Below are 19,507 nucleotides of genomic sequence, written 5' to 3' on the forward strand. Positions count from 1 at the left end.
CTGCAAGCGCTGCCCTCGGAGGAGGCAGACCAGCTCTTCGTCTGTTACGGAGGCCAGCAGAAGGGAAAGGCTGTCTCCAAGCAGAGAATGGCCTACTGGATAGTGGATGCCTTCACCTTGGCTTACCCTGCCCGCTCAGGTTGAGAGCCCACTCCACTAGGAGTGTCGCTTCTTCCTGGGCGCTGGCACACGACGCTGACAGATATCTTTAGAGCTGCGGGCTGGGCAACACCTAATACGTTCACTAGTTTTTATAGGCTACGTGTTGAGCCGGCTTCTTCCCGTGTGCTCGCTTCAACCAGCCAGTAACACCGAAGTTCCCGCTCAAGTGTCAACTTGCTCCGCCACTCCCCTCCACATGGGGCGGATACATGCGCTTTTTGCTCTTTGTTCCCACAAGCGAACCCTGTAGAGTTCCTCTGCACCCCTTGGCAGTCAAACGTGGCGGAGCGTCGGGCCCTGCACTCTTATGATTGTGGAACCTGTGCTAGGCTGGGTTCCATATGTTGTGATCCCTGCGGCGATCCCATTGGGGTATTCTTCCACGATCAGCTCCCTGCAGTGAGCCTGTGTCTTTCCCTTGGCAGAGTCTGCTCTGCCATCACTCTCCCTCCCCCTTCTCAGGCTGGAGCCACCCCAGTGACATTCCATATGTTGTACTGCCCCTAACCAACCAGTCCATTTGTGGATTCTCCACGTTACCTCCCTTTGGGCAGGATGTGGCTTCCGCAGCGTCCCTCTCCTCTGAAAAGGCACGCTTTCCCAGTGTAAACCAAGAGTTCCACTGTGTGGGTTATTTGAACTCCCTCCACGCAGGTCTTCCGCCCCAGCAGTTGGGGATCTGAGTTTGCGTAGGGCACTGCATGTGGCAGCAACTGTGGCGTTTTCCATAGGGATCCCAATTACGTCAGCACGTCGACATAACGTTGAACATGACCGACTGAAAGGGAGCGTCTCGGTTACATATGTAACCTTCGTCCCCTGACCATTGCTGTACGGCGGAACGCGTCTCGCCTCCTCAGCGTAAAACAAATATGCAACGCACCTGCTACTCGTTATATGCTCGCGATGCAAGCAGAGCAGCTGATGCAATTATCGCATGCCAATGTGCATTGGCTCATTTTAATACTCTCGAAGTAGATTGGTCTCTCAAGGCGATCCCAATTACGTCAGCAAGTCGACGTAACGTAGAATGTTGACCGACTGAAAGGGAACAAGGGTAACATACGGAGCCAAGACGTTTTCATCATTGCAAGGCTCGAAATTGCGACCATTTTGGTCGCATATGCTCCTGAAATTTAATCTGTGCGACCTAAACATATATCTGGGAGCATTTGTGCGAGTGCAAATAATGGTTGTGGTGCGACCTATTTTCATTTCTCTACAAAACGTTTGCACATTTCTGCACAGTGTGTACCTTATGTGCACTGATACACGGTGGCCGGACCACCATTCTATCCAACGTTACATAACCAATCAAACTTCATCCTTATGTTCTTAACTTTAAAGCAGATTTTAGATCAGTTAATATTAGCTGTCAATCACTATCACTACCTTTCACTGCGCTCCGTTGTCATGTGACAGGGAGCTGACTACCGCATGAAATTTAAAAGGCTGTAATAAGGGAGAAGATGAAACGAACACTGACAGATTTCTTTTGTAAGCCGTCACCTAAAGAGGTGGAACATGCCAATGCTGATGGTGAGGATGTTTTTTATTTTAACTTTTTAAATAATTTGTAGACGTCAGTGTTTATATCCAAACTATAATCTTTAATTCTAGTTCCAATTCAAGTTCTTCTGTGATGATAAGAATATTTATAACATAGAAATAACAATACTGTTTAGTTGAATATACTCTCTGGGTCCTTAATTTTTGGTGGGTGCTCCTAAATTTTTGTTGTTGCTCCTAACTTTTTGAAGTTGGGAGCACCAGTGCTACCAAGTAAAAAAGTTAATTTCGAGCCCTGCATTGATAATAAATTATTATTGAGCAGCAAATCAGCATATTAGAATGTTTTCTGAAGGATCATGAGTCACTGAAGACTGGAGTTATGATGCTGGAAATTCAGCTTTGACATCACAGGAATAAATTACATTTTAAAATGTATTAAATAGAAAATAGTTATTTTAAATTGTACTAATATTTCACAATATTACTGGTTTTGCTGTATTTTTGACCAAATAAATGCAGGCTTGGTGAGCATAAGAGACCTCTTTCAAAAACTTGCTAGTGTTCATTTCTAATGGGCTTCTAGAGGAGGGGAAAAAATAAGAAAGACAACTACTGCGCTAACTGATGCTATAAATACAGCGGGAGGATTTAACGCCTACAAATGCAATATCCTGCCTTGCATCCTATAATAGCACAGCATTAAAATCACTATTTCCATCATGTTTTATCCTCAAATGAAACCCCAGACACACATTTTGAAGTCAAGGCAAACAGGATGTCTCTGTCACACACACACACACACACACACACACACACACACACACCAGGGGTCTCCCTCTCCCAGGACTGATAACATCCAGCCAATTTCCCCTCCGTCTGTGAGAAATTATCCACTTTATCTCAACCATCCATTTACATATTATTCTTTTATTACCTTCCTGCTGTTATATCATTTTTCCCCCCCATCCACTGGTATTGATTTAGGCAAATCAGGGATTCGCCCCACTGCACAGAGATTTTTCCAGCAGATATTTTCTGCTATTATAATAGCCAAGGACATGATTTGGGCATGAACTTTGAACATGGATATCTCTATTATCATAAAAAATAAATTGTAATGGTTGACATTTAGTTTTATTTTCATCTGCAGGGCATCCAGGGTCACCAAACCTTATCATATCAGGAAAAATTGTGAAGAAAAAAAAATTATAAATTAGTAATATCTTACTAAAGTAAAAATTGTAGTAATTAGTAATATTTATAAATGTAATTTTTTTTTTTTTCTTCTCGTTATGCTTATCTCTAAATCTTTATACTTGATAGAGATTTTATAGAGAATTATTTTATTTATTTATTTTTTCTTTTATTTATTTATTTATTTTCCAATAATTATAAACCAGTGGAGAAGTCAGAAATAAACTTGTCAAAAGGTTACACTAATAGTAATGTCCAGTAGGGGGCTAACATTTCTTTCTTGACCATTTTTTTCCAGGGATGTGAGAACAAGAAGATCCGTGTGCAGCCTCAAGGTAGAGTTTATTAGTACTGAATGTTTTCTGATGGCATTACATTAAAGTTGTGGGCCAAAATAATTTTTTAATGCCTCTGAACATTTTTGAAATGTATATCATTTTTAAAACGTCTGCATATGTTTCCAGGGATCGAGACCAAAGTGGCATTAAATTTCTGCTGGAGCGACTTCTTACACAGCACAGGTGCAACACCTTCACAATTCTCCTCTCCACTTAATAGCCTACATCATTAATTATACGATAGACGTATAGATAGAACAGCATTAGATGAATTTTCAGACCCTGTATGATTAATGCCTTGACATGTGCATTCATCATCATCCCTCTCAAATACTCTGTGATAATTTTGATAAGAAACAGACGTTGCCCCATTAAATATACATGTGGTGTTCAGGCCTCAACACTCTTAAACTCAAACAGGCTCAAGAGCACTCAACCTTGATTAGAGACAACCTGAGTGCCTGCCAGGAGCGAAGAGGTTGTGCGTGTCAGTGAGTCTATACATGTATAACATGCATAATTATTTTGAGATGATGCAACAGAGTAAAGGAAAGAAAGACAATTTTAGAGAAATAACAAATATGTATTTGTACTTTTGATGCCACTTACATCGTTTGTCTGTTTTTGTGATTTTTTTTTTTTTTTTTGTTCTTTTCTTGGAAATAAAAACAAAGTTGGAAATAATTTTACAGTGATATACTGTTTACAAATATCCCGACACTACCCACACTGCTGAGAGCGGCGTTTAGATGAATATGTAAATATGTGCTGCATGCTTTCCTTTCAATAGCAAAATTAACACAACAAAAATGACAGCGGTGAGAAAAAAGCAGTTAAGAAATCGATGTGATCATAGCGCATATGATCATAGCGATGTGATATGCTTACATCAGCTCTGCAGTTCACCGGTCTCATGACTAGAAATGAGGTAATTAAAATTATGCTACTATTATATAATATACTATATACTAGTATAAAGGCTGTTATAGACAACCTAGGAAGTTGGGGAAGGTCTTGTTTTTTTTATTTATTTTCATTACAAGCTGTTGACACATTGGCAATAAAAAAAGTGAGTTATACATGAAAATTCATACATACAGCTCCTTAAAGCTTTTAATCAATAATTTTCCTTTACTTGGAATTTTCTTATGAATGGAAGTGGAAACTTGTTTTTAGTCACAATCACTTTATTCACATTTCATTCGATGATAGAAAAGTTTGTTGTTTTTATAGAAATTTACATGTATCTAAAAGGGATAGGACACCCAAAAATAAAAATTCTGCAAATGACCGTTCGTAAAGACCCCGCCCCCTTTAGTTACTGTTGCTATGTCCAACAAGCCATGCTGCTCTCAGGCCACACAATGTTCTCACGCAGGGAAAAATACATTGTGGAGCAGAGAGGGCGCTGACAGACAGGACAGTCTCAAGTCTCAACTTTTGGTATTGTTTTAAAAAGAAATTTAAACAATAAATACCGTTTTGTGGCTCTTTAATGTGTCGTGACAGATCGCTGTAGCACCTCAGTTAAAGCTGCTCATGAACTGATCATCTCTTCCTTCTAGTTAATTTATAGCATGAAATAAACATGAATGAACATCAGAAGGAATGTTTTTTCAACCATGGAAAGACATCAGTAAACACAGTTTTTCGAGTTTAAATCCACCGACGTTAATCTACTGTACTTGTCGGACAAAATGACGGATCCGGCGGATTATTATTGGTCAGATCGCCTGTCAATCAAACTCCCTGCGAAGGGTGAAGACTTGGATTAAACCTCTTGATTCGTATGGATTTATTTTACAATCTTTTTATGAACATTTTGAAGTGTCAGAGTTTCAGTGGAGTTGAACTTTCATTAAAAATATCTTCATTTGTGTTCCGAAGATAAACGAATGTCTTATGGATTTGGAACAACATGAGAGTGAGTAACTGATGACAGAATTTACATTTTTTGGGTGAACTAACCCTTTAAAGGAGTAGTTCACATCAGAATAAAAATTTCCTGATAATTTACTCACCCCAATGTCATCCAAGATGTTTATGTCTTTCTTCAGTCGAAAAGAAATTAATGTTTTTGTGGAAAACACTCCAGGATTTTTCTTAAGGAAATCCAGGAAATTATCAGGACATTTTTATTCTGAAGAGAACTACTCATTTTAAGTGGCAAATCACAATTTTGTCGATTATTCTTGCAGATACACTACTTTTCAAAAGTTTGGTAAGATTTTTTTTAATGTTTTTAAAGAAGTACCTTATTTTCTTTAAGGCTGCATTGATTTGATAAAAATATAGTAAAAACAGTAGTATTGTGAGACATTCATCTTATTTATCACATTAGTTATTTAAAATGTTTTTTCTCTTTTAATATGTTCGCGTGATTGTTATTCCTGTGATGTCAAAGCTGAATTTTCAGCATCGTAACTGAAAATCTTCAGTGTCACATGATCCTTCAGAAATCATTCTAATATGCTGATTTGCTGCTCAAGAAAAAAATATTATTATTATTATCAATGTTGAAAACAGTTGTGCTGCTTAGTTTTTCTGAATTGCTAAACCTTAAACACAAAACCAAATTTTCAAACCACATTCAGTGAACCACTGACTCTTCTGGCAAAATCAAACAGTTGCCTCAAAACCATTTTATCTTTGCTCAAAATCAAACAGCTCAACTCAAACTTTTGAATGGTAGTGTATATAACAAAATCATATCAAATCAAACCAAATGGCATTTTGTTTATTTAATAGAAAGTAGAACTAAAACATGCTTTTCAAGCAAAATATTTCACAAAAAAAGAAAATGGTTGTCAAGCCAGTTAGTTCTCAGAAAAGATGCAGTGTCATTTGTTCGCATGCCATTTGATTTAACATTTGTATGTAATGCAGTGACATTCAGATTTATAAGTGTCCAAATACTTTTGGGGCTGCTGTATATCGGCCCATCACTAATGAAAGACCCAATTCCTATGAACATTCTGCTTTACTCTATAAAAAGCTAAATTCAAGGCCCAGAATATCGAATCCATTCCCATGAGCTCATGCGCTGGCGTGTTGGAGTAATCTGCTCCAGTGCGCCTGCTGCTCCGCATTGAAGATTGATCTATACATAAGCCCATGCTTGTTTGTGGAGACCCCTGGGGCTGGTGCCACTGCTCTGAGATCAGTCGACACAAGCCTCAGCAGCTCCATCAAAGCAGGTGCTCTGACCTCCTACCACGTTGAGTGGATGATGGGATTGCGGAGATGTCATCTCTGGATCACACCTAGGTTGGAGGTCTATAGTTGTGAAGGAGTTTTTTAGGTGGAGCAGGTTTTCACATAACAGAAGATCTGGGTGGTCCTCTGGGATTGTGCAGTATAGACCCCCTCATAGCACTGGGTGATGATGAGAGTCACGCCTGCAGGGGCTCATGGGAAATGAGGTCCTGATGCAGGGATGATTTAGTGCTCTCAGAGATGTGAGTGGCAAGAGTGAAGTTTTGTTTCTTTTATTCTTCTCTGAGGCTTTGTGCTGTCTGGAGGTGTAAGTATTGCTGGAGAGGTTGACAGTACAGGGAAAACATAATTCACTGGAACTTTTGACTGTCATTGAGCTCTTCATGTGTCTCTGTGTTTTCTGCCATAATAGGCAGCAAATCACATTTTTTTCTGTGACAATTAATTTGAAATAGTTTAAGTTCCCCTATTATGCTATGTTAAAGGTTCTTAATTTTGTTTTGGAGATCTCCTACAGTAGATTTACATGCATCCAAGAAAAAATAAAGACTTTTAGGGTGTACTCACACTAGGCATGGTTGCCATGAACCGGGCCCGAGTACGATTGTCCCCCCTCCCCACTCCCCCTCTGGCCTGCACTCACATAGGGTTTCAGCATTCGTGCCGGAGCACGCTTACGTCATTATGGTGCAACGGTTTCGGGATAAACAGAAAGAGCGGCGCTCTCACTGAACACAATGGAGTCCATCGCTCTGTTTACTTTGTGGATAATTTTGAGTCGTTTGGTCCACGGTGGTCCACAGCCCTCTCACAGCCTGTTGTTAAACAGATCTATCGCCTTTGTGGCACGAACATTTTCACGTAATCGTGCTGCTCGTATGAGGAGGTTTCGCATTGCACCTCTGCCGTAGACCAAAGCGACCCTTTCCCCGCCAATGTTGGTTTTGGAGCGTCGCAAAACCGTGACGTCGCGCGTCCTGTTCCGTGCTCTAGCACGGTTAGCGCTCACACTGCATGCGAACCGCGCCCGAGTCCAACTGAACCGTGCTCTGGCCCACCTCTTCCAAGCGGGCCAGGGCCGGCTAATCGAGCCGCGCCCGGGCACGGTTCGGAGCACTCACACTAGTCAAACGAACCGCGCTTTGGTGGTCAAACGCACTCGGGCACGGTTCAAACTGGCTAGTGTGAGTACACCCTTAATTTTCTCATAATATATGTTGAACATCACCTCTTTTCTCACACTGTCTGAAACGGTTTGATTAAGGATTCAGTCTCTCTAAACCCCTCTTTTCTGAGAGCCTACTCTTCTCTGATTGGTCAAATTGCCCAGTCTGTTGTGATTGGTCGACCGTTTATAGTGTGTTACCAGATCTGAGTTTCAGCTCAGCAGGCTTCCTTAGCACTTGTATACACAGTGAAACAAACTGCAACCATGGCATCAGTTTTACCCTATCAGTTTGAACCCGCATACTCATCATTTGGAAGCGTGTGCAAAGTGGATTTGCATTCATTCACAGCACAGAAAACCGCCTCATCTTGACATGTCAACAACTCGAACCAAACTCTTCCAGGCCTTAGCTAGAACTACAGTGTTTGAGGGGGCCGGTCAAAGTTGAGGGGGCCGCTTGTCTATAGTTTAAAATCATTGGTTACCCGTAAGCCAATCACATAACGTTTGGTTATGGCGTGTGTTATGCGCATGCTCAGCCACATCTAACTTCCACTGTAAACACATGTATGATGCGAAAACAAAACCATCGAGCGAAATACCGGAGTAAACATGGCTGTGAGCGACTTTTGCAGATTATGTGAAGTAAATCTAGGCATCCACGGTACAATCAGCGTCTACGTCACGGCTCTCAGCCCGCCCTCTGTTCGTTGATTTGCCGGCTGTTTTGAGGCCGGAGGAAAACGGGAAGATAGGTCGCTATCTCAGACTGAGTACAGAAGCGAACTGAAATTGAGCGGAAGTACGAAGTCTCACGTAGTCAGGCTACTACCATGCCATTTTGCCACACTTAATTCTGATGTTCATATCAGATGTAAATTGTCACCAGTTCTGACACGTGTGCAAAGTTTCATGAGTTTTCCAGTATGTTTAGGCCCTCAAATATGTGATTAATTTCAGAGAAGAAGAAATAAATAAATTCCATTAGGGCCCTAAACATTACTATTTTATAATCATGTAGATACAGTATATAATCATGTAGATATGTAATAAAAATGTTGTCCAAATTGTGCAGCCCTGCAAACAAGCACAGCAAACCTTATTCCGGCCACTTATAAAAAAAAAAAAGAATAATCGTTTGCATATTTGTCTTAATTATTTTTCCCATATACTGCATGTAAAAACAAAATTAACTTTGATTAGTTGGTTTAAAAAAAAATGTAAGACTTCTTTTTAAGTGGATCGTTCTTGGCCGGAACAAGGTGCAATGTGAACTAGACTTTAACCATTAGGTTAGACTTATGCCATTAGTCAAAAGTTGCTACATACTGCTTTAAAAAAATGCTTCTGATTCCATTCTCAAATCAGTTTAGAATCGCTCATGTCTACAACTAGAGATTGTGCATCTCACAAGTGTCTTATTTATAAACTGGGTTGAGCACAACTGCACACATGTGATTTTGAAATGCCGCTAGCACTGCTTTTAACTCTAGGTTATGAAGCCGTTCTCCAACAATGCTTTTGGGAGATGACCTGTAAATTGTGATGCAAAAGTGTTACGGCAGATTGTTTAGCAATAGACAACCAATTGTAAACTGCCTAGATGCTCACCTCATTAAATATGCATGTGCTTTAGACATTCATGTTGTGCTTTGTCTCCATATCTGAGGGAAACTTGGTGACATTTCCACAGATTTACAATCAGGGCTGGACTGGGGCTAAAATTCGGCCCTGGACAAATCCAGCCCAACACAAAAGAATGAAAAAAAATAAAAAAAAAATGAAAAAAATTATTTCTCAAATGGTCTTCTTTTATGTTCCACAGAAAGAAAGTCATACAGGTTAGGGTGAGTAAATAATGATATTTTAGGGTGAACTATCCTTTAACAACAACATTGGTAAAGAGATGATACCTAATTTATGGAAGACTGATATTTATATTTCATCAAGCTTTAATTGAATTAACATTTTACTTCAATTAAAATGCATTAGAATGATTTAAAAAGTTAAACTATTTGTAAGATCATGGTAGTCACAGGTAAAACCATGCCCTGAATTATGATAGAAATGGTTTCTAAAATAAATTATAATAAACTATGGAATTTGTAATAAAAAACTTCGAAAGCAAACTCTATGAAAGTTATTTATATTCCACAATATTTAATGTAAGTACTAACAGCAAATGTATTTTTAATAAATACTTTTTTTTGCCAAAACACCATATTTCTACAGTGTTTGTAGGTAAATTATAATAAGGGTGCAGGATTGACAATTTCCTCGTCATGTGGTTTACATTGTCGTGACTGTTTTCAGTAAGATTCACCACACAACTGTATAACACAAAATTCTGAGTCAAATCTGAATTGATCAAGCGACTTGCACTGTTTATAACTTGATAGAGTGGCAGAAGTGCAGCGCACGTTCGATCTGCTTTCGCTCGCAGCTGGCGGATGCACTGTTTATTGGGGTTTGTCACACATTTGCTTCACCGATCAGTCCACTACTCAACCGGCCCACCGGGAAAGTCCCAGTTCTCCCAATGGCCAGTACATGCCTGTTTACAATCATTGTTATTAACCTCACACTTTAGTTTGTTAACCCAGCATTCACAAATGCTTAAAATGTGTTGTACCGTTTTAAGGCTGATCATTTTTAACGATGGCTTTTTTAGAGGGAGAAATACACCCATGTGTTTCTTTGTGGTATAAATCCCCCACTAAAAACATTTCACACCAACATTCATGTTAAAGTCGCACCTTATGATCAAAGGCAGGCTAGAAAAAAAAGGGAAAACCCAGGAAAGAAAGGTAAGGGGATGAGGAAGACAGGTACTGGGTAAAACATGTTGAGCACAACTATTGGTGTGTCCAAATCAGTTTATGTAGAACGTGAAGAAGAATTGTCTCCTCCCTTTGGAGAGATGTGCTGCTTTTGCCTTTATTTGCCTTTAGTTCCCCCCCCCCCCCCCCCCCGCCTTCAGTGACAGGCCTGTTTGTTTATATCCTCCTCTCTTTCTTTCATGTGAACGCTTAGATCTAAAGCTGTAGAAAAGACACTTGTCTACTACTGCACTCACACAAATGGGAAAGCCCACTAAGGGTTGTCTTTATTTTTTAAACCTTTGAGGTGTAATTCATCCTACAGTAATTATATTTCCCTCTCAAGTTGTCAGAGCAGATCTTAACTGATCCTATGGAGAAGACGGCAGAAAATTGGCAAGCTTGTCTACGATTCAGCCACTGCTTGAAGGCAGACGAATGATAAAAGAATAGATAGACAGGCCTTCAATATATCAGTCCATCCATCCATCACGAGTCAAAAGAAATTGGACAGGAGTGATATGGATGGCGGTGGTGGAAGTGGAGGACATACTCCCCCTGCTTTCTTGTTTAAGGATGGCTGTAATCCGTCGTAAACCACTCTCGTGCACAAATCCTCTAACACTAGATTAGAGTGCACGATCAAAGGCATTCGTGGACTTACTTCAAAGTTAAAGTTACTGTGGGAATGAGTTTGCAAATTCACAGCACGCAAGGTGCCTGGAAATGTTTTAGACATCAGACATGTTTCTGTGTAAAATTATAGCTGTCATATGCAGTGTCAAAAATTTTATATAGGTAGTTAACAGTAAATACATAGAAATTGATATAATGAATATATTCAATATTTTTATGACCACATACTAAGGGACAAATTAAATATTTTTACTTTTTTAAAATCCATGTATTATACCATATAGGGCTATTTAAAGTAAACTAGAAGAGATAAGAGTTAAAATAACATTTTAGGTAAAACAAAAAAAAATCTATTATTTTATTATTATATATATATATATATATATATATATATATATATATATATATATATATATATATATATATATATATATATATATCCATATCATATATCTAATAACACAAGCTAGTGAGTCAGTAGCGATTTTCAAGAACTAAAGAAACTACTGAAGATCATATTTCATCAAAGATCAAGACATCTTTTTCGGCAACGCCTGATTACGAACATTAATACGAACACTTTCTTTTCTTTTCTTTTCTCTTCTATTCTATATCTATTTAAAAAACAAAATCACGCTGCATTAGACTAAACTGGGAGGGGTCAGCACTTGCATATTGTTGTCCTATTTTTCGTTTGAATGCTTCTATTGCTCTCCTCATTTGTAAGTCGCTTTGGATAAAAGCGTCTGCTAAATGATTAAATTTAAATGTAAATGTAAGTAAGTCAGAGGAAATAATAAGCCTGACAGCTTTATATTTAGTTTTTAATCAGTGTGTCATTACTAGTTCATTTGAATTTGCCATCTACACCAATGCAAGTCCCATAAATATTTCATATCCTTGTGTGTTCAGAGTTTCTACAATGTAGTAAAGCCTATTTTCCCTGCAGCCACATGGTGGAGTGAAGTATTTGCAGTCTCTGGCAGTGAAGGCTAATCTCTGCTGAACTACTTTTAGCATGATTATTAGACATGCCATTACTTTCTTTAGGTAAACATTTAGACTGCACCCCAGTGCAACTGAGCCTTTGAAATCAGACATCACATTTATCTTCAGCTGTATCTGTTTGATCATCTGTTCACATTCAAATACTGTTGCAGTGACAGTACCCTGTTTCAGGTTGACATGCATACACTTTTAGGTTCATAATAAAGCATGTCGGTGCCTCTTGCAGATAAATGAATGCACTTCAAAGAAGAAAACTATAATCGCAGAGTACCCCCCCCCCCCCCCACACCCCCCAAAAAAGTATATTCTTCTCACTCATCTGCCCCTCATATGTCTGATCAGAATTACAGTACGAGTGAGCTGTGCCGAACTCTCAGATGACATGAGATTGTGTTGTAATCAAGCACTATCCAACCTGAGAATAACTGCAGATTTACTTCAGATAATCTTAATTTATGATGTTGCATTTATAATGTAGCAGAATTCTCGTAGTTTTTTTTTGGCTTGTTTTTGTGTATGTGTGTTTGTTTTGATGAACCTTTGATGAACCCTCTTTTTTATTTATTTTTTGATGGATTTAAATCCGTTAGTTTAGTTTTGGATTTAAATTTTTGAAAATGCTTTGCCCATCATGACGCATATTAACTGACCTAATCTTTAGTATAGGTCCTCTGTTCATGATATACCCATGATATATCAAGTGCACTTTCATGTTGGAAAACTAAGATTACTTTAAGTGCGTCTTTGTCTTGAGTAACTGTTCCAAGAGTGATATTAAACCCACAGCTAAAAGCTAAAATATATTCAGGCATTGTGAAGTTTTTTTTCTCACTGTCTTCTTGTGCAGGTCTTTATGAATAAGAGATGTTTAATGGAACAGCTCTACAGTGCTACAAAGTGCCGCATTGCAGACTTTACAAAAAATGTTTGTTCTAAATTAAACTCATTGCCTCCTATTCAAACTTAAATAAATGTACCAACTTTTATACCATGTAATCAGTTATAAGCTGTGCTCAGAAAGAAGTAACGTGAGTTACGTAATCAGATTAATTTTTTCTAAGTGACTAGTAAAGTAACGCTTTACTTTTAAATTTACAACAAAATGTCTGAGTTACTCTTTCAAATAAGTAACGTAAGTTCCTTTGTTTTCCCATTCATTGACTGAAACCTCTCCTGTCCCCGTGTTGAGAAAATTGTGACTGCATACAGAGGCGTTGTGTGTGCTGTGTAAACAGTGGTTATTGTAGTTCTAGACTAAATGTGAGCATACATTTACTCATCTCACTTGCACAAAAACAAATTCAGTATTCCTTAAAATTAATAAAAACTAAAATGCAAACTCAGAATATTGCACAAACCTTCAATAATTAAATAGGTTAAAGGGGGGGGTGAAATGCTCATTTTCACTCAATCTCCTGTTAATCTTGAGTACCTATAGAGTAGTATTGCATCCTTCATATCTCCAAAACGTCTTTAGTTTTATTATATTTATAAGTGAAAGATTGGATGTACCGAGTCTTTCCGGAAAAAAACGAGCGGCTGGGGGCGGGCCGTGTGGGCGGTGTGCTATAGCTGTGCTAACCGATCTAACAACAACACAGAGAGACATTTGAAGTAGTTTACTCACCGCATTGCGACAGCGAACCTTTATCATTGTGACTGCTCGATCCTTAAGCATTAGACGATCTGCAAATCCGTCGTGCTTTGTTTATAAAACAATCATCGTCGAAATGCAGGGAACAAAGAGTCGTGCACAACCTCCGTTGATGCTTCGAAAAAACAAACTCCATCCACTATTCCCTTAACGCCGGGTTCTTTGGGAATCTGTGCAGAGTTGTCTTGCCCTGCCAACCAAAAACCCACTTCTTTGGTGACATTGACTTCCCTAAAAGCCGAGCATAGCACTTTGAGGTAACGTACTGCTTTCGCTCTCTTCTTTCTCTGGTCTGCGAGTGCGCGCGCGGCCGCGGAGAAGTGCCCTTAGGACCCATATAAGGAAATTCCGCTCTATCTTACGTAAGACAGAGCCATACTCGAAAAAAACTTTCCGAAACTTGTGACAAACCGGAAGGAGTATTTTTGGAACAAAAATACTCCTTCAAACGTACAACTTAACTTTTGAAACTTTGTCCATGTTTAGCATGGGAATCCAACTCTTTAACAGTGTAAAAAACTCAGTATGCATGAAACAGCAATTCACCCCCCCTTTAATACAAATATACTTTATGTATTTATTCTCATTTTATTAAACAATGTCTTTGCTGCTGACCTTGATCCAATTCAGCCATATCAATAAGCAAATATAGCTGCAAGCAGCAATTATCGGGGCCAAGCAGAATAAGACGACAAGACATGGCTGAAAGTGTCAGACCAACTGCAACAATGAGCAATTAAAGACATTTAAAGAGGATTTTAGGCGCAATGGCTGAAAAATCATATAAACAGTAATTAAAAATATGATTTAATTGATTATCGCTTTCGACCAATAGGTGGCGTAGTTACAAAACTGATGTGATGTGGTCAGAGTGAAGTGACAATGACACATACAAAGTTTGGTGTCAATATGTCAAGGCATTGCAGAGATAAAGCCTGAATAGTCCTTTTGGCATCATGCCTCAAATTTGCCGCTGCGCTATACAAAAACGGTTTTGTCTATCGACACTAAATCCATAACTTTTAGTCGGCACAGTCTGGAGATGATACGATTCGATTTTGGTGAAAATCGGACAAACGGTCTAGGAGTAGTTCGAAAAAGTAGGTGTCACAAGTTAAGCTTGGTGACAGGACATGAATTACATGGACTTGATACACATGCACACATCACTATCTGATTATGCCGGCATTTACCATCTTTTAAGATCAGAATGATGTTGTAATGTGTTTCCCCCATTTGAAATGAATCTGATATACATTTTGTTTTCTGTTTAACTCAATGATTAATTTTCTTTAATAACTTCACAACCAGGTATAATTGCAATCAGAATTACCTTTTATTTCTTGAAAGAATTACCCCCAAAACTTTGTTTTGGCTGTTGGCCTACTGGTCTCATCCCATGCTGCACCATCAAACAGTCCGTTTGATTCAAACATGTTTTTGTAGCATTAGCATTGCCTAATTGGACTGAACCATTGGTAATTTTGTATGGGGGTGGGGGAATATCTGGTAAACAATTTTTATCTTCTCATTTCCTTTTTTTTTTTGGTTTAGTGTGTTGGTGGTTAAGTACCCATGGGTTTACACAGTGTTATTTTTGAATATGTTTAGTGTTTTATTATTTTTATTTTTTGGTGTATAATGTGTTGTATGTGTATTCCCTGCTTGTTCATTTGGAACAGGCTGAGGGTGGAGTTAGCCCTTATAAATAGGGAACTGTAGAGACTATCAGGCAGTCTTGGTCTGTTTAAGGCTGGAGGTGTGATGCTGTTGCGAATTGGACCGAATTATTTGGTGTAGCCTTTTTGCACATTGTTGCAGTTTTTGTTTTGTCTTGTTTGTACCTTTCAATGTAATTTTTTTTTTTTTTTCTCTCATTATAATAAACCACCGTTTGGAGATCCACTGAACCTCTGCCCGCTTGTTCAAATTATTCTCCCTGACCACTGGGCTATCTCTTACAGTTGGTGTCAGAAGTGGGATAACCCTGGTCATAAACAAGCTGGATTATTTTTGCTCATTGAGATGCCCCCAAAGCTGAGGGGTCAGCCTGAGGAGGGCAATGAGCAAGATCTGGGACAAGGTGCAAGTGGAGGTTCGTCTGCTGCTGAAGTTACTTCATCTGGAGGAGAAGCAGCCATCACCAGTCTTTCCAAGATGTTCCAGAGCTTTATGGAATATCAGCGAGATCGTGATGACAGGCAAGAGAGAGAAACGGCCCGTCGGGAACAACAATACAAGGTCCTCCAGCATCAGGTCAGCCAGATACAGCTTGACTTTGAACACACCAGGGCTGGTGTGTCTACTTCGGGTAAATCAGCTCGAGTAATGGACCAAGAGCTACGTATGACAAGGCTGGAAGACAACGACGACATTGAGCATTACCTCACAACCTTTGAACGACTCGCAGAAGTCGTAAAATGGCCAAAGGAGGACTGGGCTATACGCCTTATCCCGCTGTTGACTGGTAATTGCATTGCATCCTTCATATCTCCAAAACGTCTTTAGTTTTATTATATTTATAAGTGAAAGATTGGATGTACCGAGTCTTTCCGGAAAAAAACGAGCGGCTGGGGGCGGGCCGTGTGGGCGGTGTGCTATAGCTGTGCTAACCGATCTAACAACAACACAGAGAGACATTTGAAGTAGTTTACTCACCGCATTGCGACAGCGAACCTTTATCATTGTGACTGCTCGATCCTTAAGCATTAGACGATCTGCAAATCCGTCGTGCTTTGTTTATAAAACAATCATCGTCGAAATGCAGGGAACAAAGAGTCGTGCACAACCTCCGTTGATGCTTCGAAAAAACAAACTCCATCCACTATTCCCTTAACGCCGGGTTCTTTGGGAATCTGTGCAGAGTTGTCTTGCCCTGCCAACCAAAAACCCACTTCTTTGGTGACATTGACTTCCCTAAAAGCCGAGCATAGCACTTTGAGGTAACGTACTGCTTTCGCTCTCTTCTTTCTCTGGTCTGCGAGTGCGCGCGCGGCCGCGGAGAAGTGCCCTTAGGACCCATATAAGGAAATTCCGCTCTATCTTACGTAAGACAGAGCCATACTCGAAAAAAACTTTCCGAAACTTGTGACAAACCGGAAGGAGTATTTTTGTTCCAAAAACTCATACTTTTTCGAGTATGAGCAAGATCTGGGACAAGGTGCAAGTGGAGGTTCGTCTGCTGCTGAAGTTACTTCATCTGGAGGAGAAGCAGCCATCACCAGTCTTTCCAAGATGTTCCAGAGCTTTATGGAATATCAGCGAGATCGTGATGACAGGCAAGAGAGAGAAACGGCCCGTCGGGAACAACAATACAAGGTCCTCCAGCATCAGGTCAGCCAGATACAGCTTGACTTTGAACACACCAGGGCTGGTGTGTCTACTTCGGGTAAATCAGCTCGAGTAATGGACCAAGAGCTACGTATGACAAGGCTGGAAGACAACGACGACATTGAGCATTACCTCACAACCTTTGAACGACTCGCAGAAGTCGTAAAATGGCCAAAGGAGGACTGGGCTATACGCCTTATCCCGCTGTTGACTGGTAAAGCACGGAGTGCTTTTGTCTCTATGGATCCAATATTGACGCAGGATTATAATGCGGTCAAACAGGCAATCTTGTCAAAATATGAAATCAACTCTGAAACCTATAGACTGAGATTCCGAGGGCGTGAGACTCCAGTAGAGGAAACTCCCAGAGAACTTTATGTACGCCTCAAGGATCTGTTCTGCAAATGGGTAGAGTTTGACAGCTGCGACAAGGAGGACATTATGGAGACTTTGGTGTTAGAGCAATACTTGCGAGTGCTCTACCCGGAAATAAGGACTTGGGTCAAAGAAAAGAATCCCTTCACTGCTAAAGAAGCTGCTACACATGTGGAGGCCTACATTGCAGCACGAAAAGGCCCTGGCAACTATCGATATGCAGGCATGATACATCCTGGCAGGGGTAAGTCTGAAGGAACTGGGGCTGGTTTAAACTCTTATACCACTAGTTCAGCCAAGATCCTGAAGCCCATCCACAATAAGACTTATACTGCTAAGGCCCCACAAGGAGGACAACATTCTGACAGGACCGATGTTGTGTGTTTTAATTGTGGAGAACGTGGTCATACTAGCCCTTTTTGCCCCTTGAAAAAGCCCAAAACCACCAGTCTTTGTTGGGTGCCCCGTCCTAATCATTCCCCCACCCATGCCCACAACCCAGAGCCCACTATAACCGTCTTGCTTAATGGTAAACCACTCACTGCCCTAATAGACACAGGTTGCTCCCGTACGTTGGTACAGTCTCAGTACATCCCTAGAGATATGTGGAATGAGGAGGAAACTGTCTCCATTGTCTGTGTACATGGAGATAGAACAGAGTTACCCACAGCAGATGTATATATTGAAATACACAACCAGCCTTATCTGATGGGTGGGGGGGTAGCCACCAAACTCCCCTTCCCCATTTTGTTGGGTACTGATGTCCCTATTTTGTCAGATCTAGTGCAGAGCAGCACTTGGTGTGGGGTAGTTACAAGGGCCCAAACCCAGCATAAAAGGCAGGAGACAGAGATTAATGCTTTGAATGAGATGCCTTTTTCAACTGCTGACATAGAGGCAGAGCTTAAGCCCACTGATGAAGAGAGGTTAGCGAGGCGTAGGGAGGAGGTGAAGGGACTTATTGACAACGCTGACCATGTTGATCTAGATTTAGGGGAACCTGAACTAACCGAGTCTGATGTAACTATACCCAACAACTTAGCTAAGTTACAAAAGGAAGACCCCTCTCTGGTGGAGTTCTTTAAGCAAGCTGAAAAGGGTTGTCTCTTGCATGGCCTGGGAGAAACATATGTTCTCAAGGCGGGCCTTCTCTATAGGAAGAGTAGGGAGGAAGGAACTCAGTTGGTTGTACCTAAAGCATACAGGAAGGAGGTGCTTGAGCTCGGACATACGATTCCCTGGTCTGGTCATTTAGGTTTCATGAAGACCCTTATGAGAGTTTCTAAGAGGTTTTACTGGCCTAAGATGTATACTGAAGTGAAAGAGTACTGTAAGTCGTGCCCCGAGTGTCAGCTCACAACTAGTTATAAACCTCCCTATGCACCGCTGCACCCATTACCTGTCATTGATATGCCTTTTGAGCGTATTGGAGTAGATGTGATAGGTCCACTAGAAAGGAGCCAGTCAGGGAACAGGTTCATTCTTGTTATCTGTGACTATGCCACTAGGTATCCCGAGGCTTATCCTCTCAGAGAAGTCACTGCTAAGCAGGTAGCAACTGCACTTCTCAGATTCTTCACTCAAGTAGGCATACCTAAGGAGGTCCTAACAGATCAAGGACCAAATTTCATGAGTCGCACCCTGCACCAGGTTTATCAACTCTTAGGAATTAAGAGAGTAAGAACTACCCCTTAACATCCTCAGACAGATGGCTTGGTTGAAAGGTTCAACAAAACTCTAAAAAATATGCTGAAAAAGTTTGTTTCAGAGACTGGAAAAGATTGGGACAAGTGGTTGCCATACCTGTTGTTTGCGTATCGGGAGGTACCCCAAGCATCAACAGGATTCTCTCCCTTTGAACTCCTCTATGCTCACCCAGTCAGAGGTCCTCTTGATGTTTTAAGAGAGTCCTGGGAAGCATCAGCAAAGCCAGGTCAAATAAACATTATTTCTTATGTCCTAAAGATGAGAGAACAGTTGGAGAAAACTACAGCTATGGCTCGAAAAAACCTTCTTCAGAACCAAGCACGTCAAAAGGAATGGTATGATCAAACAGCCAGAACCCGCAGCTTTGAAGAAGGAGATGAGGTATTGT

The 19,507-nt window shown here is 40.3% G+C and overlaps 1 protein-coding gene across 2 annotated transcripts in view; it reads left to right on the forward strand.

Moving 5' to 3' along the window:
• The window catches only part of glt1d1 (glycosyltransferase 1 domain containing 1), a 50,083-nt gene that overhangs the window by 6,233 nt on the left and 24,343 nt on the right, over nt 1-19,507 (forward strand). For both annotated transcript variants that reach the window (XM_079896801.1, XM_079896802.1), the window contains exons 5-6: nt 3,167-3,203; nt 3,333-3,389. In XM_079896801.1, coding sequence (XP_079752927.1) covers nt 3,167-3,203; nt 3,333-3,389 — 94 coding nt within the window. The remainder of the gene's footprint in view (nt 1-3,166; nt 3,204-3,332; nt 3,390-19,507) is intronic.

This window comes from Squalius cephalus (assembly GCF_949319135.1).
Source record: "Squalius cephalus genome assembly, chromosome: 16".
In the NCBI taxonomy this organism is placed as follows: domain Eukaryota; kingdom Metazoa; phylum Chordata; class Actinopteri; order Cypriniformes; family Leuciscidae; genus Squalius; species Squalius cephalus.